Raw genomic sequence first — 24,943 nt, forward strand, 5'->3', positions numbered from 1 at the left:
ATCTGTGCTGGTAGTAGATAAACTGAGCCCAGACTAAATCAACTTTCCATTTTTTTGTTTTCTGTTTTTCCTATCACTATTAACCAAGACTATGGGTATAGGTAACTGTAGTTTATAGTGATCAGTTTTTCATAATCTTATTTTTTTTTTTTTCTGGCTTAACTCACTTTTTTAAAAAATTGGAGTATAATTGCTTTACAACGTTGTGTTAGTTTCTACTGTACAATGAAGTGAATCAGCTATACGTATACCGATATCCCCTCCCTCTTGGACCTCCCTCCCCATCCCACCCATCTATGTTGTCACAGAGCACCAAGCAGAGCTTCCTCTGCTTTATAGCGTGTTTCCACTAGCTACCTATGTTACGCATGGTAGTGTATGTATGTCAATCCTCATCGCCCAGTTCGTCCCACCCTCCCCTTCCCAGCCCTGTGTCAGAGTGAAGTAAGCCAGAAAGAGATTTTCATAATCTTAGGGACAAGCACTGCACCCCCCCTCACCACCCCCCAACCCCCAACTCTCTATCCAGCTCTCCCGCGTAGAAGGTGCTTTATGATCTCAAGGGAAAAGATGTGATCCAAAGGGCAGGATGAGATCTTGAAAGTTGATACCTAATAGGATATATCTTGTCTCTTTTGGTTCTCATGTTAATTTTTTTTTTAATATTTATTTATTTAATTGGTTGTGTCAGGTCTTAGTTGCACAGGCGGGCTCCTTAGTTGCGGCTCGTCGGCTCCAGTTGCGGCATGCATGTGGGATCTAGTTCCTGGACCAGGGCTCGAACCTGGGCCCCCTGCATTGGGAACACGGAGTCTTAACCACTGCACCACCAGGGAAGTCCCTCATGTTAATTTTTATTATGCTTATTTTACATATGCAGAAATAGAGTCTCCAGGAGGTAAGTGAATCGCCTAAGGATAAATTGCTAGTGGGGGCACAGTCTGAATCAGGAGCCAAGCTTGTGTCTTCTGATTCCTAATTGTTCTTTGCATGTTTTCATGTACCATGATACCCCCCTCTGAGAAAACACCCACCTCCAGCAAGAGAGAAACAGTGCTCCCCAACTTCATTCTTTTACATGTGGATGCTGCCTGTTTGTTTTTTTTTTAACTATTCATTCCTTCAGAAATATTACTACTTACTATAGCTTTAGGGGTGATCAACTCCATATATCCAGCTCCTACTTCTGTCTGAACTCTAGTCCCCCATTTTCAGACACCACTGAATACCTCATCGAGACAGTGAAAGTGGGGCACTTGAAAATTAAGTTTGACAAATTAGTTCAACCTATTATGTGAGGAAACAGACTGTATCCCACACCCACCAGAATGTGGCTTAATGAGCAAAATTAATCTAGCTAGATATATACTGAACACAGTTATCAAAGAAACTAGGATTTAGAGAAACAAGTGTGATTAGGGTGCATCTTGCACTATTCCAGGGAGAGGCACATGGGGTCTGAGGATGGGAGCAAGCTGTTCTCTAGAAAAGTGTTTTCTCTTATAGGACAGGCACAGTTCATGGGACTTGCCCAGTGCGTAGGTAATGCATCTCACTCAGATTCCTGTGTTTTCCTTTTTCTGACTTAATGGTCACCAAGCAATCTTCCAGTTCACACTGGCTTCCCAAATAGGAAGAGAAAAATTAGCTTATGCTCACTGGAAATGACTCCTTTATAAATAAATCCTTTATAAATGAATTAGCGTGAATGTAAATTTTGTGATCCTGCATTTGTAATGAGCCTGATACTTTCTGAGCTTACTAAGATAATTCAGCTTCTGGACTGATGCTCAGTTAATATTTATCGAATGAATGAATGCCAAGGCCAGGCTACACCCTGGAATAAGATGCCTTTCAGAGGTCCTGGTCCTGCCTGTACATGGACGACCCCTCCCCCCTCCACAAACAAATACACTACGGTGTGCCCCATCAAACTGCATAACTTTAAATATCTCAGAAACTGAATATTCGTGCTCCTCCTCAAAATATCACTCCTGGCCTCCTTATTTCTGCTCTTCCAATTGCCAAAGGCCAAAATGTAAAAATTTACACAGTTAGTCAGAACCCAACTTTACTTTTATTTTATTAGATTTTATTTATTTATTGTTAGGTTTATATCACAGCTATTTCTAAAGGGTATCTAAGGAAATATAATAAAAGCATAGAGACACTAAAAGTAAACCCAATTAATATTAGTAATAGTTTGGGGGGGAGGGATAAATTAGGAGATTGGGATTAACATAAACACACTACTATATATAAAACATAATCGGGCTTCCCTGGTGGTGCAGTGGTTGAGAATCTGCCTGCTAATGCAGGGGACACGGGTTTGAGCCCTGGTCTGGGAAGATCCCACATGTCGCGGAGCAACTAGGCCCGTGAGCCACAGCTACTGAGCCTGCGCGTCTGGAGCCTGTGCTCCGCAACAAGAGAGGCCACGATAGTGAGAGGCCCGCGCACCGCAATGAAGAGTGGCCCCCGCTTGCCGCAACTAGAGGAAGCCCTCGCACAGAAACGAAGACCCAACATAGCCAAAATAAAATAAAATAAAATAAATAATAATTAAAGGTGCTAATAATTAAAAAAAAACAAAAACAAAAACAAAAAACCTTTAAAAAAAAAAAACCATAATCAACAAGGACCTACTGTATAGCACAGGGAACCCTACTTAATACTCTGTAGTAACCTAAATGGGAAAAGAATCTGAAAAAGAATAGATATATGTATATGTATAACTGAATTACTTTGCTGTACCCCTGAAACTAACACATTGTAAATCAACGATACTCCAATATAAAATAAAAATCAAACAAAACAAAATATTAGTAATAGCTAACCTTCGTTGAGCTTTTATAATGTGGCATGCACGGTGCCAAGCCCTTTATGTTATGCAGATGATCTCGTTTCTTTCACAAGAATCCTATAAGGTGGGTCCTGTTATTATCTCCATTTCCTAAGTGAGAAAACTGAGGCTCAGAGAGTTAAAACAACCTGACAAGGCCGCCCAGCTGGTTAATAGTGGAGTCAGGATCTAAATCCAGGTGGTCTGATTTTACTAGGGCCTCTACTTAAAATTAGCAAGAAGCAATGAGAACAGAAAAAAAGAAAGTATCAAAAAATGCTTTCCAGTGAAATGCTAAAACAATGCACAACATGTAGCTGAGATTACTAGCAGCGAAGGCAAAGAGGAATACATCATGGGTTTAAAGAGCTCTCACGGCCAAGTTATAGAAAGCATATTCATACATAAGTAGAAAGACTTTTCTCCCTGGCCTTGAGTTCTGAGTTTGTTAAGAAGGTGTTTGAGTTCATTCGATGAATGCCAGTAGCAAGAAATGCAGAGGTGGTCCACAGGGGGCTAACTTCTGATTTTACCTTTGGGACAAAGCCCAAGGCCTTATGTTAGGAGCGTCATTCTCTAAATAAACCCTTGGGGTGAGGATGAGGGGAGGATAGAGGGACATAGTCTGGGTTTACATCCTGGTTTAACCGCCTCCATCAGCCATTCCTATCGCTACTCTAGAGGTCCAAGTCCCTGTTGCATTGTCTGGTTTACTGCATAACCTGACTTGTTCACTTGCTTCTGGTCTCTCCCCTGCCAACATTCTCCACACTGCTTCTGGCTTATTATTTCCAAGGCATTGATTTTGCAGTTTCACTCGTCTGTTCAAAAACCATTTCAGTGATGTGCAAATTGCTTATAAGATAAAGTCTAAACGTATTAGCCTACTGTTTAAAGTCTTCTACATCCAGACCCCAAGTCTTATCACCTTCTATTCCTCCAATGGTGCGTCTTAAATTAGAGATTTCATACCCTAGGAGTGTGTGTGTGTGGAGAGCGGGGAGGGGGAACTCTGAAGAAATAGACCCAAGTCCAGTGCATCTTCTTGAAGTGTCAAGTTTACCAGATGACAATTACTTTAAAACACCTTTTTAAATGCTAAAACAAACAGTGGTTGTATAGTAAATGCAACATTTACATGAACTTAAAACTGAGGCATCAGAGACCTTTTCAGGATTTTGGTGGGCCACCTTCCAAGACCCTGAAGGGTGTTAGTTCTTTGCCCTTTTCAAACTACCCCAGTCACTGATAGTTGGAAGTACTGACAAAAATACCGACTCTGGAACTGTCCTTTTGTAAATTCCCACCCCCAAGTTTTTACACAGCTTGTAACACTGGCTCCTTTCCTGGAAGGCCTTTCCTTTAAGCCCCAGAGACTGTCCAGAATGTTTCTTGATCCTGCTGGGAAGTCACACCAATTACCAAGGTCATTCCCAGGGAGCACTTAGCATAAAATGCCCCCAGTTGTAATTTCATAGACCCATCCTGTGATATTGTGATAATAATTATATTTTTGGTCTTAGTCCCCGTTCCTAGCAGAGCTCCTAAAACCCTAGAAACTTCCTAAGTGAGGAAAGCGATAGAGGTGTCTCTTGTTATGTTAATGATGTGATTTTTGGAAAGCCCCTAGGTAACGAGCCTAAGGATGGGGGCTGGTTGCCAGGGGAACCAACTGAGTGATTGGAGGGGAGAAGGGCTGGAGACTGAGTTCAATCACCAATGACCGATGATTTAATCAACCTTTGCCTGTGTAATGAAGCCTCCATTAAATAGGCGGCAGGATGAGGTCTGGAGAGCTTCCGGGTTGGTGAGCATGTGGAGGTGCTGGGGGAGTGGAAGCTCTGTGCCCTCTGCCACACACTTGGCCTGTGCATCTCTTCATCCTGCTGCTCCTGAGTTATATCCTTTTACATAAACTGGTGATCTAGTAAGTAAAATGCTTTCCCCAGTTCTGTCGACTGAAAAAAAAAAAGTGCAATGTGAGAGTTGTGAGTTAAGTTTTATTGGGGGAAATTGAGGACTATAGCTTGGGAAACAGCATTTCGGATAGCTCTGAGGAAATGCTCCAGAGAGGTGCGGGGGGTGGGGGGAAGGTGAGGGTTCTATATGATTTCAGTGAAGGGGGGACGTGCAGTCAAGCACACATTTTGGCAGAGCCTGGCTGCTAGTCAGGAGGAGCAGATGTCCCCGTTAATGACTTTAGTGCTTTTCTAGATATGAGGAGATGCAAGAATTGGGCTCATAAAATCTTCTCCTGAAAATAGCTCTCTGAAGACCTGTTCTGCCAGTTTTTCCCAGAGCACAGAGGGCCTCATTCCTGATCTCCACCCTGAACTCCTTTCAGGGGGCGTTGAAGGTCAGCAGCTGCAGCGGCTCATGATTTAATCCTTGTAGAGGTAGATGGCAAGTGCCAATTTGTAGTTGGCAATTCCGTCAGCTACTCTAGCAAATTAATCAAACCCAAGGAGGAGGTTGTGGGAACCTCTTGAGTTACAGCCAGTAGGTGAGCAGCACAGGTGACAGCCTGGACTTGTGATTGGTGTCTCATGTCGCAGTCATGTGGGACTGAGCCCCTAACGTGTGGGATCCCAGTTACCTCCAGATAGATAGTGTCAGAATTGGGTTACTGGGTGGTGTTGGAAAACACACACTGGACATGCCTTCAGAAAAGCTCACAGGGAGCATGCAGTCCTATCCCCTGCTGGACAAAGGAGAACCCACGTCCAGGGAGGTGAAGGTGATGTGCTTTGACCCCCGGCCAGGTGTGCTCCTCCAAGCAGGGCTGGCACCCAGGAGCAACAATCCTAAACTTGGCTTCTAGAGTGCTTTCCCTCACCTGGTCTCAACCCTGCAGAGGTGGGCAGGGCAGGTACTGTCCATTCTAGAGGTAAAATAACCAATATATTAAGGCCTGACAGGAGCGAGGACTATTAACCAGACCGAACTCCACACAGCAAAGTCAATTTCCTGACACTGGGCTGTGGTGAAAAGAAAGTACAGCGTTTACTGCAGGGCCAAGAGACGAGCACAGCGGCTCATGCTCAAAAGACCTGAACTCCCCGTGGCTTTCAGGGAAGCGTTTTTAAAGGCAACCTTTGGGGTGAGCGCTGCAGGGTGCATGACTTTCTTCCGATTGGTCAGTGGTGAGGTAGCAGGGTGGTGTTTCAGGAATCTTAATCAGCAGACTTCTGGTTCCTGACCGTCTGGAGACCACATGCTTGTGCTCAGCATGCAGTCACCGTCCTCCACCTGGGGGAGGTGTCTTAGTTTCTCCAGAAAAACTCAAAGATCAGTGTCAGATTGTTAGGTATATGCCTTGAGGAGGCATATACATAAGAGTTTATCCCTCAACTATTGTCGTTACTTCTGTTTAACTGCTTTCCTTTGTTTCTGCATTGCCTCATTTCCCTCATTGGTAACTACCTGTGCCATCCCTTGGAACTTAGGGAAGCATCGGAGGCTAGTCTTTTTTAAAAAAAATTCTAACTTATTTTAAAAAATTTATTTATTTATTTTTGACTGCGTTGGGTCTTTGTGGCTGCACGCGGGCTTTCTCTAGTTGCGGGGAGCGGGGGCTACTCTTTGTTGTGGTGCGCGGGCTTCTCATTGCGGTGGCTTCTCGTTGTGGAGCACGGGCTCTGGGCACGTGGGCTTCAGTAGTTGTGGCTCACGGGCTCAGTAGTTGTGGCTCGCGGGCTCTAGAGTACAGGCTTAGTAGTTGTGGTGCAGGGGCTTAGTTGCTCCAAGGCATGCGGGATCTTCCTGGACCAGGGCTCGAACCCGTGTGCCCTGCATTGGCAGGCAGATTCTTGACCACTGCGCCACCAGGGAAGCCCCTAAAATCTCTTTCTACGAACAAGAAACGGAGGACATAGGGGGGCTTTTGGGCTGGAGGGCCCTGCTCAGTTCCAATTCCATTTTTTTTTTTTTTTTAATATTTCTCGATCCTGAGGGGAACAGGCACGGAATAAGAATGGGAATAAAGTTTTGGATAGAGAGGTTAATCATCAACTGAGCAGAGGAAACTGGTTTTACAGGGGCTCAGTTTCACGACCAGAATACAGGCTTCCTGAGTCAGCTACAGCAACTGGCCCCTCAGGTGTTTGATAATCACGGCCAACTGAAGTCAAGCGACTGCTGAGCTCCCAGGATTATGAGCGCCAGCTAGCGGAGGCGCAAACATTCCACAGCTGGCGCGCGGCAGGGGAGGAAGAACACCCAGCCGCGACCACAGCCTCCGACGGCCCCTCCCTCCAGCGAGCCAGCCGCGCAAGCGCAGTGACGCAAAAGGGGAGGTCCAGCCCCAGCAAGACACGGAGTGCGCACGCGCAGCGAAATGGGCTGTGCAACGCAGGTCGGTCTTCCGGGTAATGCAGACCGAGGCCTGGACGAGCCCGCCGCGCAAGCGCAGTGGCACAATAGGGGGACCAGCCCCCGCCGAGCCCCGTAGTGCGCACGCGCACTGGCGCGGGGCGTGCATCGCGACGGGCTTTCCTGGGGGACGCCGACACCGGCGAGCCGGGGTTTCAGGTTCAGTGGGGTCCGCTCGGACTCCTCGCCGGCCTGGTCTCGGCGGAGCAGCCCTCCCACCAAGGAAGGTGAGCGCGGTGCCGAGGACGCGGAGCAAAATGAGAAAGGGCAGACTCCGGGGGAAACGCAAGGGGGCGGGCCGGGCCGGCGGCGGGAAAACGTCCCCGAGCTGGGGCGGGCTTGACATGTGATTGACAGGCCAGACACCAATGCAAGGGCTGGGGAGGCCGCGGGGCGGGACCTGGCCGTGAGCCGCCGGCCGCGGGGAGGATCCGCCGGCGGTGCTAAGCGCGCGTTTCCTACGTTGTAGTACCTGCTGGTCCCTGCAGCGCTACTGAATGTGCCGTTACCTGTCCCCCGCAGGTGAGGAAACAGGCTCAGGGCTGTGGACTTTAGCACGGATACAGCCGGGATTCCACATTGGGCAGTCTGACCCCAGAGCCCTCCTGCCGCTCGGGGGACCAAGGTGGAGCAGGAGGAGTGGGATGGCTGGAATGGACCAGAGTGTGGGAGGCAGTGCCGTGAAAAGTGGAGAGAAATGTTAGCACAGTGTGAGAGCTCTGAGGGCGGAGCTGGGAGGGGGACAGAAGCAAGATGAGGATATGGGGTTGGGGCCAGCTCCGGATTCACAACGGGTGCGCTGGAGCCGGGTCGTCTCCCAGGTGTGTGGCGTTAAAGCACTTTAGGAGGGGGACAGTAGGATGGTACCTGGACATGGATGTCTCTTCTGCTCAGGCTGCCATAACAAAACGCCATAGACTGGGTGGCTTAAACAATAGAAACTTCTCTCTCCCAGGTCTAGAGGCTGGGAATTCAAGGCCTCAGTCCTTATAAGGGTTTAGGACCCCACTCTTAGGACTTCATTTAACCCCGATTACCTCCTTCATTTCATGTTAATTACTCCCTAAAAGCTCTGTCTGCAGATACAGCCTCACATTGGGGGTTAGGGCTTTAATGCATGAATTTGGAGGCGGGGGGGGGGGGGGGACACGATTCAGTCTGTAGCAATAGTTTGTACCCAGCCAAATAAGTGATCATCGAAGACTGAAGAAAATGAGCACTTTCAGGACTAACGTGCCCCTGAGATGCTCTCACGTATCTTAGCCCATTTAACGAGCATGAGATTTGCCTTCGCATTGGTGGGGAGTTCTAGGGAGAACTTGGGTGGGAGCTCGTGTCCACGCAGCCAGCCTGAAGAGGTCGGGAAAAGTTCCACCAAACATCCTTAATAGCACTTAGTATATCCATTATTCATGGATTTAGCTAAACCCTTCTTTAACTTATGGTTTAGCTTGTGCTGCTGCTGGAATAATGAGATCGTAATTACCACCCACGGAGAAGTGGAATAATAATTACTTTTGTTCTGTATTGTTTCGTGTTGTCATTCTAAAGTTTGGTAACGGAGTCTTTCCACCCTACTTATCCTGGTGGGAGGAAGATCAGAAATCTACAGCTTGGAGGCAGATGTGCTTTCAAATCTTGGATTCAAGCCCTTGCTGAGTGACTGTGGGCAAGTCACTTAACCTTTCTGAGGTTCAGTTATTTCAGCTGTAAAACAGAGCTAATAAAAATCCTGGCCACATAGGGTTGTGAGGTTATATGGAAGCAGTTTGAAACCATTAAAGAACTGGCCCTGGCCTAAATATTCAAGTCATAGACCTCCTCTCCCCACCCCTCTGAGGAGCAGAAACCCTCCCCACGGCTCCCACCTCAAGCTGGCTGTTCATTCATTCATCAAATTGTTCCTGAATGCTTGCTGAGTGCCAAAGCACCTGTTCTGAATGCTGGGGGCAGGGAAGAACAAGACAGACAAGGTTCCTCCTGTTATGCTATTTATATTCTAGTGGGGGAGGACAGTAAATAAGTTTGCTAAGAGGTATGAACAAAAGACAGAGTATTTCAGAATAATGAGATAAAATGACTTAAAGCCGAGTGGTGTGTGTGTGTGTGTGTTTGGAGGCGGGTATTTGACCACTGGAGGGTGGCACATACGGGGAGAGGCCTCTCTGAGGAGCTGCGCTGAGTCCTAAACGTTGAGAATTCCAAGCGGGCAGGGATGGCAGGTGCGAGGCCCAGGCTGATTAGATCCGTCTCTAGGCCGTCCAGTGATCTGTCTTACAAGGAGAGGAGGGATGGGTCAGATTTTTCTCTTGGGATTTAGAACTACGAAACAAGAAAAGACTTCGCTTGGCAGTGGGAGCTGAAGCCAGAGGTCGAGGGGGCTGCAGGCAGAGGTGGCGTGCAGGCTGCCTTTGGGGTAAAGCAGAAGCTGCCAAGTGAGCAGAGGAAGCCGGGTAGGCTCCATCTGGCCCTCGATGACGGAGCAGGAGAAGGGGATGCACGGGGCATCTGCGGGTGTTTACCGTTGGTGGGCTTCCTGGCTCCATCTTGAGACCTGAACCACTTTGCAGTTCTAGTTTGCAGGACGTCCCACCCTGTCCGCGGCTCTGCTCTTGGTTTTCCCAGATGGTCTGTATTCTCAATCTCTCAATATGTATCTTTTCAGTAAATCTCCCTTTTATTTATGCTAGTTCTCTTTTGCAGACACATGAGTTGGACTAAAACAGAGCCATGTGGACCTGGGCTTGGATCCCTGGGTTTCCTTTCTGAGCTGAGTCTTTGAAGAGTTACTTAATTTCTGTAAAAGCGTCAGGATCCGACGACCCTCTGCTTATAGTGTTGTACAGATGAAACGAGACACCAAAAGTGGAAGGGCCTGCGAAGCGTTTAACACAGGGCAGGCGCTCAGAGATTGTTAGGACCATTCTCCTTTCCCTTCACGTTTTAGTGGGTTTCCGATTACACACTTGCCTCTTGTATTGGATTGTCCTGGTTTTCGGTCATCCTTACCGCTATCCCTCCACCTCGGTCCTCGTTTTAACTGCCCCTAAACTCTTGCCTGGAAGAACATCATGAAACTCCCTTCTCTCATAAATGAATTGACATGGTCACTGGTCTTCCTGAGGCCAGTTATGTAGCAAAGGCATAAATGGGATTTAGATTTATTCATATTTGTACTGAGGTGAGCTGGGCCTGCTTAAATAGCTCAGAGCAGTGACTTGCAAAGACAGAGTGGGGCCCGGATGGAAAATGGTGACTAAAGGAAGAAAGGGTGTGTCAAAGCTGTCTCAGAGAGAGCAGGGTCAGAAGAGGAGGAAAAAGATGGAATAAATATGGAGCAGAGACGTTTTTCTTAGACCTGGGCCTGCAGGGGCAGAGAAGTGCCGAGGCCTCAGTTCTCGGAAGCCCTTCCAGCCAGGGCTCAGCCGCCGTGCAGAGGGCCCTCCAGGCTGGGGCCCCAGGGAAAGCTCTTAGGGGGTGGCTCTGGTTTGTACTGGAAGTGGCGGCTGGGATGAATTAGATGCAAACGGAAGATACCTGTTGAGTAGGGATGGGTGTGTGACATGCAGAAAAGCTGTGCTCGCGATTTTCTGCCTGTGGATCACGACCTCTTAGGTCTTCACAGCAGGGGCAAGAGAAGCAGTTTTTTTGTTTGTTTGTTTTTTAATTTATTTATTCATTTATTTAATTTTTTTGGCTGCATTGGGTCATCGCTGCTGCACGCGGGCTTTCTCTAGTTGCGGCGAGCAGGGGCTACTCTGTTGCAGGGCGCAGGCTTCTCATTGTGGTGGCTTCTCTTGTTGCAGAGCACAGGCTCTAGGCGTGTGGGCTTCAGTAGTTGTGGCACACGGGCTTCAGTAGTTGTGGCTCGCGGGCTCTAGAGCACAGGCTCAGTAGTTGTGGCGCACAGGCTTAGTTGCTCCGCGACATGTGAGATCTTCCCGGACCAGGGCTCGAACCTGTGTCCCCTGCATTGGCAGGGGGATTCTTAACCACTGCGCCACCAAGGAAGCCCAAGAGAAGCAGTTTTGTCCTGCGATGTTGGGAGACATGGCTGGGAGATGTGGGAGAAGAAAAATTAATGACTGCAGAAGTAATTACAGGCTCTCCAAAAGAAATCTGCAGGCCCTTAGAAAGGTGTGCACGCAGGCGGGACGGCAGGGGTTTCTCTTAGGGCTTCCTGGGCCGAGTCCCCCTGTATCCGGTTGTGATGGACGTCCCTGGATGGACAGCGAATGTGGCCAGGCCTCGTGGGGAGGCACGTGAGGGAAGGAGCACGGCCTCTGCTTGCAAAACGTCCCTCCTGGGGAGGAAGTCTGCGACTCGTGTTGAGGCCCCTCCTAGGAACTGTTCTGGATCTCAGTCCAGTACCGCCTGGCCCATCAGAGAGCTACTAGATTTTTTTTTTTTTTACCCCCCAGGACCATGGCTGACAAAACAGAGGAGGCTGGTGGCGTCCACTTCCCTTTTCCCTTCACACCCTATGCCATCCAGAAAGACTTCATGGCAGCGCTGTACCAGGTGTTGGAGGCTGGCAAGATCGGGATATTTGAGAGTCCAACCGGCACCGTAAGTATTATTTGGGGCCTGAAGAGGGTCTAGGGAGACACTGATGACGGGTCAGAGCCAGCGTGCTTGTCTGCACGTGCAGAGAGTCGTGGTTTGAGGTCGAGCTAAGTCGTTCTTTCTGAGTAGTAGCCGTTTCTGTCTACTAAACCGTTAAACACAGCCCTGGGGTCTGAGAAAAATTAGGCTAAAGGCAAATGAGAATTTTACTGGCCATGGAAACCACGACCGTAGCACTGAAACCTTCCGGTTTTTTCTGGACGCATGACCACTTTGACGCTGAGAAACGTAGAAATTACTCTGGCTTATCCACAGATCTGACATATTGGTTTACTCTCCAGGAACTGGGTTACTGAGGGCCAGAGGGGTCCAGTCCAGAGCCCCTCAGTTTTCCTTCCTGGCCTGGGAGGAGGGGGTTTGTTAGAGGTTGGCCGCAGAGTCCTGTTAGGTTCCCACTTCTCTCTTGCCCTTTATTACCTTCTAGAGCAAGTGCCGCGTGAGAGTGAGCTGCCTGTGTGGGTGTTGCTGTGACCTCCCGGAGGACCAGGACCTTGAGGTCCTCTCCTCTGTGTCCCCGTCATCTGCGGGGAGCTTGGCACGGTCGGCCTCAGGGGGCTCTTAAGGGGTGTGTGTGGAATGCATGAACGAAGGAAAGTGACTTATTCCTTCTCATCCAATGACGGGAGTGTGTCGCTCTCTCCTGGGATGACACGGTCTCCTGGGGCAGGAAGAGTGCAGACGGGCCGCTCTCTTGATGCGTTTTGTTCCTTCAGATACAGCGAGTGGGAGAGGCTCCGTTCCGCCAGTTCACACAACGTGGGTCACGAAGATACTGTGCAGAGTGAGGGTTTTTTGGTTTTTTGTTTTTTTTGTCTGCGTTGGGTCTTCATTGCTGCGCACAGGCTTTTCTCTAGTTGGGGCGAGCGGGGGCTACTCTTCGTTGCGGTGCGCGGGCTTCGCATTGTGGTGGCTTCTCTTGTTGCGGAGCACGGGCTCTAGGCGCGTGGGATTCAGTAGTTGTAGCTCACAGGCTCTAGAGCGCAGGCTCAGTAGTTGTGGTGCACGGGCTTAGTTGCTCCACAGCATGTGGGATCTTCCCGGACCAGGGCTCGAACCCATGTCCCCTGCATTGGCAGACGGATTCTTAACCACTGTGCCACCAGGGAAACCCGAGGGGTTTTTAAAGTAGCATCTTTCTACCAGCATCCGACCTTCCATTTACACCCAGTGCACGTGGGGACTTCCCTGGCGGTCCAGGTCCAGTGGTTAGAACTCTGCGCTTCCACTGCACGGGCCATGGGTTCGATCCCTGCTTGGGGAACTAAGATCCTGCGTGCTGTGCGGTGCGGCCAAAAAATAAATAAACCCAGTGCATGGGACTTCTCCCCTCCTGACCCACCCCACTGAAAGACTGGTTAGGATCAGGAGCAACTTCCTGTAATTAGATCTGAGGAGGTCAGGTCCTCATCCGACCACCTGCCACAGCTGACATGGTTAAGCATCTCGTCTTCCTCTCTTTAAAGTCAGGTAAAACACTGAATCAAAGAACAGTGCCTGTCATTTAAAAAGTCACATTTATCAAACTTTGTTCCTTGGGCAGGTGCTTTTAAGTCTTTTAACTGTTTCCTAAGAAATATACTTGGATAGAATATGTTGAAATTACAAGCTTATGCTGCCATTTCTTGCTTTATTGATTTTAGTCATTGGGACCTTCTTCTTGTGATAGATAAGATGGAGCTTTCTTCCTGGTGTAGTTGTATGTTTTTAGTCTCTTTTTTTTTCTTGAATAATCTTTTGTCTTTTGTTTTTTAAGAGTCGATAGTTGTCTTTTAAAGGTTTGTGTAGTTTTTAAGGTACTTATGCCTGTTCCGCTCACACCATCCAGTGGTCTCTCAGTATCACACTTCATCATAAAATTATTACTTTTGTCTGCCCGGGCTGCCGTCACAAATCACCACAGATGGAGTGGCCAAAATGGCAGGAATTCATTGTCGCACAGTCTGGAGGCCGGAAGTCTGGAATGAGGTCTCAGCAGGGCTGTCCAGGCCCCTCTCCTCCGCGTGTGGACGGCGGGCTCCACGTTCTTCCCATCATCTGCCTTCCTTGCCTTTGTGTCCACATTTCCCCTTTTTACAAGGGTACCCGTCTTACTGGGTCAGGGCCACCCTCCTCTTAATTCAGTACATCTGCTGTGACCCTGTTTTCAAGTAGGGTCCCATTCTGAGACACTGGGGGTTAAGACTTGAACATGTGAATTTGGGGGGACACAATTCACCCCATATCAGGGACCTACGGGGAGAATTCTGGTCTTTAAACCAACAGTTGTGTTCCCCAGAGCGATTGGCTTGCTTTAATGTTTCCTGACACTGCGACTCATGGGGCTGATCACCTTCTGTCTGCACGTTGGCTGCATCCCCCGCCCAGCAAGTCGTATCCGGGATTTCATGCTGTGCGTTTTTTTGGCTTTATTTTCTGGGCTGTTTATTCAGTTTCTCCCATTCTTCTAATTATGATGACCTGCAGTACTTATACGCAACTTGTTAAGCCACTTTCATTCTTTGAGGACCAGTGAGCCATATAATTAAAGAATTTCCCTTTTATTTCTCTCTTTTTCCTGTTTTTTTCCCCCAGCCATTCTCTTGCCCGTTCCCTTCTTTTTCCTTCCTTTCCGAGGCTGGCCTTAGAGCACCCTCTGATATTTAAAGTCAGACCTCCCTCGAAGGCTTTATTAAAACAGGACAGGTGGGCTTCCCTGGTGGCGCAGTGGTTGAGAATCCGCCTGCCAAGGCAGGGGACACGGGTTCGAGCCCTGGTCCGGGAGGATTCCACATGCCGCGGAGCAACTAAGCCCGTGCGCCACAACCACTGAGCCTGCGCTCTAGGGCCTGCGAGCCACGATTACTGAGCCCGCGTGCCACAACTACTGAAGCCCGCGTGCCTAGAGCCCGTGCTCCGCAACAAGAGAAGCCACCACAATGAGAAGCCTGTGCACCGCAACGAAGACCCAACACAGCCAAAAATAAATAAAATAAAATAAATAAATTTAAAAAAAGAAAAAAATCTTTAAAAAAACAAAACGGGAAAGGTCATTAGGGAAGCTTCGTTTCTCATCCTCTATTTCTGAGAACGCTTTTCTTCCCGCAGGGAAAATCCTTAAGTCTCATTTGCGGGGCCCTCTCCTGGCTCCGCGACTTTGAACAGAAGAAACGGGAAGAGGAGGAGCGTCTCCTTGAGGCCGGAGCCGACCCCTTAAACGATGGGAAGGACCAGGCGCCGTGTCCCCCACCCTCCTGCCAGGAGAGCCCAGGCTCCCCCAGGGCCGCTGGAGAGCCCGACTGGGTCACTCAGTTTGTGCAGAAGAAAGAAGAAAGGGACCTGGTGGACCGACTAAAGGTGAGATCGGGTTACGAGAGGTGGGGTGATCTGGAAACGGGGCCTCCGGGAGGATTTTGGTTGGATCCCGAAGCAGGACGGCTCCTGTCCTCGCAGTGCCTCTCAGCCCCCCGGCCACCTCCCGGGTGGATGGCGCTGCGCCCTCGCTGTCTGTAGTAAGCCGATGTCACCAGGCCTTCCCTAGGTTGGCGGTTCCCATCCTTTCCCAGGAAAGGAACTGCACCGTTGCCAGTGGCCACACGCTTCCCTGGCTGCGGACTCGCTTCCAGGCTGCGCTGGATGGAGAGCGTGGGGCTTTGGGCGCGAGGCGCACACTTCCCGCAGCAGCGAGCTCGACAGCTCGGCCGACAGGAGGCTGGCAGGGCAGGGACGTGCGCGGGGGCCAGAGGCCCTGGGCTGAGGTACCGCGACTCCGGGAGAGGCTGGGGCTTCCTGCAGGGGTCTCCCTTCTGGTTCCCTCCCCTCTAGGAGGAGCAGGTCAGGAGGAAGAAGCGAGAGGAGCGCCTGCAGCAGATCCGGCACAACGCGCCGCTCAAGTTCGCAGCCAAGCGCATGGTGAGTGGTGGCCCGTGTCCCGGTGGCGTCCCCCTGCTTGGGGCCTCGCGGTGCAGCTGGTCGGGCGAGCGGCCGGGACCTCTGCCCCTCCTGGCGCCCGCTGGCTACGTGCTCCTCGCCCTGTAGCAGGGCAGCGTGCGCTGAGGGGCTCATCCTGGGGCCTTGACACCAGTCGGGTGAGGCCCGTGTCGGTGGCGTGTGTGTCGCTGCCCTTAGCCTGGCCCCCGGAGGCTGCCTCGTCAGGGGGTGGGGCTCTGGCACTGAGGTTTCTCTGTCTTTCCCCACTGGCCACGCTCCTCCACAGAGACAGGAAGATGAAGAAACTGAGCGTCTCCTCCGCCTGAGCAGGGAGATGCTGGCAGCAGGCACGGGGCCCGAGCAGCTGGCCTGGGGGGAGGAGGAGCTGGTCCTCGCCGAGTACGAGAGCGACAAGGAGAAAGGCTCGACCAGCGGGTGAGAGCGCGTCTCCTGCATCCCCTGCCCCGGGTGGCTAAGCGGGGCCCCTTCCTCTCAGGCCCGGCTTCTTCGTCGCTCATGGGGCGCCGACAGGGTGGAAACCCGGCTACCTGCCCTCTTCCCCCCACGAGGCCCCTCCTCGGGGCACAAAGGATGACGACAGGGGCCCTTACTCTGCCAGCTCAGGCAGGTGTCACCTCCATACCCTCTGTGGTATTCTTGTCTCCACTCTGCACCCAGGACACCGAGCCCAGCAGGATGCTGTGCCTCGCCGAGGCCACCAGCCGGCGATTTGAACCTCCGCTGGCCCGGCTCTAAGTCTCAGGCTCTTAATACCAAACTGAGCCGTGTGAGGCTTGTGATGTAAGCCCTCGAGGTGTCTTCAGCCTGTGTTTTTCTTTTCACCTAAGGCTTTGCTTGGTCTAGGTTCATAGTTTCTAATTTGTGAGCTGTAACTTCCTGGGTGAACTAGAAACGCTGAAGGTAACAACCGGGCCATCTCTAGGCCACGCCATCCCTGTGAGATCCTCCCCGTCATTCGTGCTTTAATTTCACGAATGCCCTTCGAGCCTCTGCTGTCGGCGTGGCGCGTCTTGCCTCAGTGTTGGTGGCAGCTGACTGACGAGGGTGACGGTTGCTGAGGGCTGGGGGGACCACCATAGGTTCTCCGATTACAGGAATGTTGTAGCTGGTTTGGTCTTCTATCCAGACCACTCAGACTTTCTCCATATCAGCAATAACAGTGATGTTTGCCCCATCGATTGACTCCTCCTCTTACAGTTTCTCTGTAGCAGCGATGCTGTTTGACTGCATTTTACCTGCAGTAGGGTTTCTTTCAAAATTGGAGTCAGTCCTCTCACACCCTGCTGCTGCTTTGTCAACCAAGTTTATGTAATTTTCTAAATCCTTTGTTGCCATTTCAAGAGTCTTCACAGCATCCTGACCAGGACTAGATTCCATCTCAAGAAACTGCTTTCTTTGTTCGTCCATAAGAAGCAACTGCTCATCCATTAAAGTTTATCATGGGGTTGCAGCAGTTCAGTCCCATCTGCAGCCTCCGCTTCTAATTCTAGTTCTCTTGCTGTTTTCACCACAATCTGTAGTTACTTCCTCCACTGAAGTCTTGAACCCCTCAAGGTCATCCATGAGGACTGGAATCAACTTCTTCCAAACTCGTTTTCATGTTGATATTTTGACCTCTTCCCATGAATCACAAATGTTCTTAATAACATCTAGAACGGTGAATCCTTTCCAGAAGGTTTTCAGTTGACTTTGCCCAGATCCATCTGTAGCTAAAGCCTTACAAATGTATATCTGAAATAATAAGACTTGAGAGTCAGAGTTACTCCTTGAACCGTGGGCTGCAGAATGGGTGTTGTGTCAGCAGGCATGAGAACAACATTCATCCCACTGTCCATCTCCATCAGAGCTCTTGGGTGACCATGTGCATCGTCAGTGAGTATTAATATTTTGAAAGGAATCTTTTTTTCCGAAGCAGTAGGTCTCAACAGTGGGCTTAAAATATTCCGTAAACTGTGTTATAAGCAGATGTGCGGTTAGCCAGGCTTTGCTGTTTCATTTGCAGAGCACAGGCGGGGTAGATTTAGCATAATTCTTCAGGGCTCTGGGATTTTCGGACGGTAAATGAGCATTGGCTTCAACTTAAAGTCACCAGCTGCATTAACCCCAACAAGAGAGTCAGCCTGTCTTTTGAAGTTTTGAAGCCAGGCACTGACTTCTCTTCTCTGGTTATGAACGTCCTAGATGGCATCTTCTTCCAATATAAGGCTGTTTTGTCTACAATGAAAATCTGTTGTTTGGTGTAGCCACTTTAGCTACACCTTCTGGGTAACTTGCTGCAGCTTCTACCTCAGCACTCGCTGCTTCACTCTGCACTTTAATGTTATGCAGGCGGCTTCTTTCCTGAAACCTCATGAGTCACCCTCTGCCAGCTTCAGACTTTTCTTCTGCAGCTCCCTCACCTCTCTTAGCCTTCATAGAAGTAAAGAGCGTTAGGGCCTTTCTCTGGATTAGGCTTTGATTACAGGAACGTTGTGGCTGGTTTGATCTTCTATCCAGACCACTCAGACTTTCTCCATATCAGCAATAATGCCGTTTTACTTTCTTATTATTCCTGTGTTCACTGGGGCAGCACTTTTAATGTCCTTCAAGAACTTTTCCTTTGCATTCACAGCTTGGCTAACTCTTTGGCATAAGAAGCCAAGCTTTTGGCCTGTCGGCTTTCAATATGCCTTCCTCACTAAGCTTAATTCATTTCTAGCTTTTGATTTAAAGTGAGAGACGTGTGACCATTCCTTTCACTTGAACACTTAGAGGCTATTGTAGGGTTATTAATTGGCACAATTTCAAGATTGTGTCTCAGGGAATAAGGAGAGCCAAGGAGAGGGAGAGAGATGGGGGAATGGCTGGTCAGTGGAGCAGTCAGAACACACACGACGTTTAACAGTTAAGTTTGTCATCTTGTATGGGCATGGTTCGGGGCACCCAAGACAATTACAATGGTAATGTCAAGGGTCACTGATCACCGATCACCATAACAAATATAATAATAATGAAAGTTTGAAATATCGCGAGAATACCCAAAACGTGACACACAGACACTAACTGAGCAAATGCTGTTGGAAAAGTGGCACCAATAGACGTGCTTGATGCAGGGTTGCCACAGACTTTCAATTTGTAAAAAAAAAAAAAAAAAGCAGTATCTATGAAGAGCAGTAAAGCAAAGAGCAATAAAGTGAGGTCTGCCTGCAGTCGACGTGTAACGTGCCTAAGTGATGATTCGATATAGGTATATGTTGTGAAATGATTACTACCGTAAGGTTTAACACGTCCATCACCTCCTGTACTTAACATTCTTTTGTGTGGTGAGAACGTTTGGGATCTGCTCTCTTAGCAGCTTTCAGGTTTACAATACAGTATTATTAACCACAGTCACCATGCGGTGCATTACACGCCCAGGATTTATACATTTTATAATGAAGTTTGTACCCTTTGACCACCTTCACCCATTTCTCCACCCTCCCCCCACTGCCCAGTCCCTAGCAAATCACCAGTCTACTTTGTTTCTATGAATTTGGTTTGTTTAGATTCCATACATGAGATCATACAGTATTTGTCTTTCTCTCTCTGACACAGTTCACTTAGTATGCCCTCAAGGTTCATCCATATTATTGCAAGTGGCAGGATTTCCTTTTTTTAGTGGCTGAATATTCTGTTTTGTGTGTGTGTGTGTGTGTGTGTGTCTGTGTGTGTATATGTAAAACACACCATATTTTCTTTACCCATTCATCTGTCAAGGGACACATAGGTTGCTTCCATATCTTGGTTTTGTAAATAACATTGCAGTGAATGTGAGGATTCAGATACCTCTTAGAGATAGTGACTTCATTTCCATTGTATAAATACCCAGAAGTGGGATTGCTGGATCATATGGTACTTTTATGTTTTGAGGCGCCTCCATAACTGTTTTCCATAGTGACTATACCAATTTACATTCCCACAAACAGTGCACTAAGTTTTCCCTTTTCTCTACATCCTCACTAGCATTTATCTCGTCTTTCTGATTATAGCCATTCTAACAAGTGTGAGGTAATATCTCATTGTGGTTTTGATTTGCATTTCCCTGATGATTAATGATGTTGAGCACCTTTTCATGTACCTGTACCTGTTTGCTATTTGTATGTTTCTTTGGAAAAATGCCTATTCAGTTCCCCTGCCCGTTTTTAAATTGGATTATGTGTGGGTTTTGGTGTTTTTTTTGTTTTTTCTGTTTTTTTGCTATTGAGTTGTACGAGTTCCTTATATATTTTGGATATTAACCCCTTATCAGCTATATGGTTTCCAAATATTTTCTCCCATTCTGCAGGTCGCCTTTTCATTTTGTTAATGGTTTCTTTTGTTCAGAAACTTTTTAGTTTGAAGTAGTCCCACTTGTTTATTTTTGCTTTGTTGCTTGTACTTTTGCTGTCCTATCCAAAAAATCATTGCCAACACCAATGTCAAGGAGCTTTTTCCCTATGTTTTCTTCCAGGAGTTTTATGGTTTCAGGTTTCTTACATTTAAGTCTTTAATCAATTTTGAGTTAATTTGTGAGTGGTGTAAGATAGGTGTCTAGTTTCATTCTTTTTCATATGAATATCCAGTTTTCCCAGCACCATTTGTTGAAGAGACTGTCTTTTCTCCATTGGGTATTCTTGGCCCCCTTTTCAAATTAGTTGACTGTATACACAGGGGTTTATTTATGGGCCCTCAATTCTGTTCTGTTGGTCTATGTGTCTGCTTTTATGCCAGTACTGTACTGTTTTGATTACTATAGTTTTGTAATATAGTTTGATATCAGGAAGTGTTGATACCTCCAGCTTTGATCTTCTTTCTCAAGATTGCTTTGGCTATCTTTCCTGGTTCTGTATGATTTTTAGGGTTGTTTTCTCTATTTCTGTAAAAAATGCCATTGGAATCTTGGTAGGGGTTGAGTTGAATCTATAGATGGCTTTGGGTAGTATGGGCATTTTAGTAGCATTAATTCTTCTGATTCATAAACGGGATATCTTTCCATTTGTTTGTGTCTTCATCAATTTCTTTTATCAAAATCTTGTAGTTTTCAGCATACAGATTTTTCAACTCCTTGGATAAAGTTATTCTTAAGTATTTTATTGTTTTTAATGCCATTGTAAATGAGATTGTTTTCTTTATTTCTTTTTCAGATAGTTTGTTGTTAGTCTATAGAAATGCAAGTGACTTTTTTTTTTAAATTATTAGCACCTTTAATTATTTATTTATTTATTTATTTTGGCTGTGTCGGGTCTTCGTTTCTGTGCAAGGGCTTCCTCCAGTTGTGGCAAGCGGGGGCCACTCTTCATCGTGGTGCGCGGGCCTCTCACCATTGCGGCCTCTCTTCTTGCGGAGCACAGGCTCCAGACGCGCAGGCTCAGTAGTTGTGGCACACGGGCCCAGTTGCTCCGCGGCATGTGGGATCTTCCCAGACCAGGGCTCGAACCCGTGTCCCCTGCATTAGCAGGCAGATTCTCAACCACTGCGCCACCAGGGAAGCCCGCAACTGACTTTTGTATGTTGATTTTGAATCCTGCAACTTTACTGAATTTGCTTATTAGTTCTAACAGTTTTTTGGTCAAATCTTTAGGGTTTTCTACATATAAAATCATGTTATCTTCAAACAGACAATTTTACTTTTTCGTTTCCAAATTGGATGTGTTTTATTTGTTTTTCTTGCCTGATTGCTCTGGCTAGGACTTTAGTACTATGTAGAGGATGAGTCATAAGAATGGGCACCTTTGGGGGCTTCCCTGGTGGCGCAGTGGTTGAGAATCTGCCTGCTAATGCAGGGGACACGGGTTCGAGCCCTGGTCTGGGAGGATCCCACATGCCGTGGAGCAACTGGGCCCGTGAGCCACAACTACTGAGCCTGCGCGTCTGGAACCTGTGCCCCGCAACAAGAGAGGCCGCGATAGTGAGAGGCCCGTGCACCGCGATGAAGAGTGGCCCCCGCTTGCTGCAGCTAGAGAAAGCCCTAGCACAGAAATGAAGACCCAACATAGCAATCAATCAATCAATCAATAAATAAATCTTTAAAAAAAAAAAAGAATGGGCACCTTTGTCCCTGATCTTAGAGGAAAAGCATTCAACCTTTTACCACTGAGTGTGATGTTAGCTGCGGGCTTGTCACATATGGCCTCATTGTGTTAAGGTATGTTCCTTCTCTTCAATTTGTTGAGAATATTTATCATGAGAGGATGTTGGATTTTGTCAGATGCTTTTTCTACATCTGTTGAGATGATCATATGATTTTCTGTCTTTCATTTCATTAACGTGATATATCACATTTACTGATTTGCTTATGTTGAAACATCCTTGCGTCCCAGGGATAGATCCTTCTTGATCGTGAAATATCTTTTTAACGTGCTGTTGAATTTGGTGTGCTTTGGTTGAGAATTTTCACATCTGTATTCAGCAGGGATACTGGCCTGTAGTTTTCTTTTCCTCTGGTACCCTTATCTACTTTGATATCAGGGTAACGCTGGCCTCATGGAATGAGTTTGGGAGTATTCCCTCCTCTTTGGTTTTCTGGAAGCGTTTGAGAAGGATTGGCATTATTTCTTTAACTATTTGGTAGAATTCACCGGTGAAACCATCTGGTCCTGGGCTTTTCTGCGTTGGTGCTTAGAGGCCTGCCCTGAGGCACTGGTTCCAGGGCCTGAATTAGAACACTTGTGACCCCGCCCACGGCTGAGATGCCAACTGCATCCCCATCTCTCTCTGGGGGGAGGACAGGAGCAGCCAGTGCCCCGTGGCCTTTCCTGCTCTTCTGCTCCTCCCCAGGGGGCGAGGTAAAGAACTTCAGTGGAGTTTGCGAATATTCGAGGAAATAGTACTCGCTAGGGTCCAGGCCAGGGCCGCCAGTCCTGCAGCTTAGTTTCTGTGGCTTCCGCCGCCCTGGGTTCGGGAGACGCCCGCCTCTGAGGACCCACCCACCTGGTTCTGAACACAAGATGTTCTTCACTCCCTCCTACATCCAGCCCCTCATGGGGTCCTGCCCACTTTGTCCCCACGTGGCATGTGATTTAAATCCCGGCCTTTCACACAGAGCTGCCTGAACAATCCTCTGTTGACCGGGAGGCCGACCCTGTTGATAACTCCTCTCTGAGAGCCCTAGACAATGCGCATTTCTGCCTTTAAAAAAAAAAATTGAATTTCTAGGTGAATAAAAACAAAACACAAAAGTCCGAGAAGACTTTTTCCGTGCTGTGTTTTTCCCTCTCGCAGAGTAGACGCGGATGAGGATGACCTGGAGGAAGAACATGTAACTAAGGTGAGACACCAGGTCCTGGGTCTCCCGTGACCGACCTGGGTCCACGGAGGAGGTGGAAGCCCCCGAGTCTCCAGGTGCTCACTTGGCAGGGGGGCTGGGTCCCCGGGAGACGCCCGCGCCCCAGGGCGTCGAGGGGCAGCCTCTTCACTGGGGGTGGCAGGAGGTGGGGGACGAGTGCTCTGCCCCTGGCTCTCAGTGGCTCGTCCCCTGTCCTCTGGTCTGAGTTTGCATTTGCCTGGGGTGCTGGGAGCTGTGAGTGGTTCTCACGCTGCTCAGGCTTCGTGTGTGCGGGACTTCGGGTTTTCGCTTTTGAAATTAGATACTCCCCCCCCCGCCGCCCCCATTTTCCTCTCTTCCTCCCCTGGCTCTTCTAAACCTTGGAGGGGCGCACAGAGAGAGGTGAGCTCAGCCTCCTCCTGCTTCACCCCCCGAGCCCTGGGAGGTGCATGGGGACCCGCCCGCCCCGCTCCCCCCTACGCCCCGGACTCTCGGAGTCCTCCCTGTGTCAGGAGCCACCACTGAGGGGAAACTCCCTTTCCTGAGACGACCGAGCCTCCCAGAGGGGCAGGAGCAGGGGCCCAGCGTGACCGAGGGGAGGGGGACGCCCGGCCTGAGGGCTCGCAGAGGTCTGCCCGGGGGCGGTCGCCTTCCTTCGGTCTGCGTCCCGGCCGCCCGCTCCATTCCCTCGGCGTCTCGGGCCCCAGCCCTCCTCGCTGTGCCGGGAACGTTTGGGGGTGACGGTCTCCCCTGAACCCCGCTCCCCCGGGCAGATTTACTACTGCAGTCGGACGCACTCGCAGCTGGCCCAGTTCGTGCACGAGGTGCAGAAGAGCCCCTTTGGCAAGGACACTCGGCTTGTCTCTCTGGGCTCTCGGCAGGTGAGCGCAGGCAGGGGCTGGGTGGGCAAGCAGGGCGGGACCGGCCCCTGTGCCTTGCTGGTCCTTGGAAGGAAGGACCCGCTCCTGGAAGGCGGGCAGGCCCGGTGGCTTGCTCTGTGTCGCTTAGCCAGCCCCGTGCCCTTTACCCTCTCCTCTGTCTCATAGAATCTTTGTGTCAATGAAGATGTGAGAAAGCTGGGTTCTGTGCAGCTCATCAATGACCGCTGTGTGGAGCTGCAGAGAAGCAAACACGGTAGCCGCCAGCGCCCCGAGGCTGTAGGCAGGGCCTCTGGGACTATGTGCAGCCCTGGGAGGAGCCAGAAGCAGTCCCGGGACAGGGGAAACGGTGGGAACGAGGGCAGAGCAGACCTGGCCTCCTTCCTAAAGAGCCTCACGTGGGGAAAAAGGTCTTTTTGCTTTTTAGTCCGGATCTAGTCCAGTACCCTGGCTATGAGGTGATACCATAGGCCTCTTCTAGAGAAGACAAGGTAAAATGCCAGGATGTTTCGAAGAGTCCGTAAGCAGCAGTTCCGGAAGGGTTTAGAGGCCCCGCCCCGTGGTACAGACCCCCTTCTGGCCCCGGGGTCAGAACCTCAGCTGAGGTTCTTTCTGCCTTTGCCCTGTGCCTGCCGCCCTCAGAGAAGAAGAGCATCGTCGAGGAGGAGAAGCCCGGGCGGAGGAGGAGGCTGGAGCCGCGGGCCACCTGCCCCTTCTACAGCCATAAGCAGCTGCAGCTCCTCCGGGACGAGGTCCTGGTGGAGGTGAAGGACATCGAGCAGCTGGTGGCCCTGGGGAAGGAGGCTCGGGCCTGTCCCTATTACGGGAGCCGGTTCGCCATTCCAGCAGCCCAGGTGAAGACCTCGGAGGTTGGGCGGTAGCTCTTGGCTCTGAGCAGGGCCCAGGAGGGAGTTCTCACTCCTCTTTCGGTTCAGGAGGGTGTCACCGGCCGTGGTTGTCTGCCCGACACACCGCCCACTGAGGGCACGTCACCCACTCTCTCCTGGTACATAGGGTTGGAGGAGGCCCCAGGTCCCT

At 49.4% G+C, this 24,943-nt stretch overlaps 1 protein-coding gene across 8 annotated transcripts in view; it reads left to right on the top strand.

Moving 5' to 3' along the window:
• Nucleotides 1–7,165: 7,165 nt before the first annotated feature.
• Nucleotides 7,166–24,943, top strand: part of DDX11 (DEAD/H-box helicase 11) — a 32,244-nt gene continuing 14,466 nt past the window's right edge. For 4 of the 8 annotated variants that reach the window (XM_082422091.1, XM_082422093.1, XM_082422097.1 and 1 more), the window contains exons 1-9: nucleotides 11,194–11,350; nucleotides 11,635–11,782; nucleotides 14,924–15,172; nucleotides 15,641–15,727; nucleotides 16,032–16,180; nucleotides 22,985–23,030; nucleotides 23,801–23,908; nucleotides 24,074–24,161; nucleotides 24,548–24,759. In XM_082422091.1, coding sequence (XP_082278217.1) covers nucleotides 11,295–11,350; nucleotides 11,635–11,782; nucleotides 14,924–15,172; nucleotides 15,641–15,727; nucleotides 16,032–16,180; nucleotides 22,985–23,030; nucleotides 23,801–23,908; nucleotides 24,074–24,161; nucleotides 24,548–24,759 — 1,143 coding nt within the window. In that variant the 5' untranslated portion in view covers nucleotides 11,194–11,294. Of the gene's footprint in view, nucleotides 7,441–7,592; nucleotides 7,839–11,193; nucleotides 11,351–11,634; nucleotides 11,783–14,923; nucleotides 15,173–15,640; nucleotides 15,728–16,031; nucleotides 16,181–22,984; nucleotides 23,031–23,800; nucleotides 23,909–24,073; nucleotides 24,162–24,547; nucleotides 24,760–24,943 lie in introns of those variants that run through there. The other 4 variants (XM_082422096.1, XM_082422094.1, XM_082422095.1 and 1 more) reach the window with 4 other exon arrangements.

This window comes from Balaenoptera physalus, assembly GCF_965194825.1.
Source record: "Balaenoptera physalus genome assembly, chromosome: 13".
Classification (NCBI taxonomy): domain Eukaryota; kingdom Metazoa; phylum Chordata; class Mammalia; order Artiodactyla; family Balaenopteridae; genus Balaenoptera; species Balaenoptera physalus.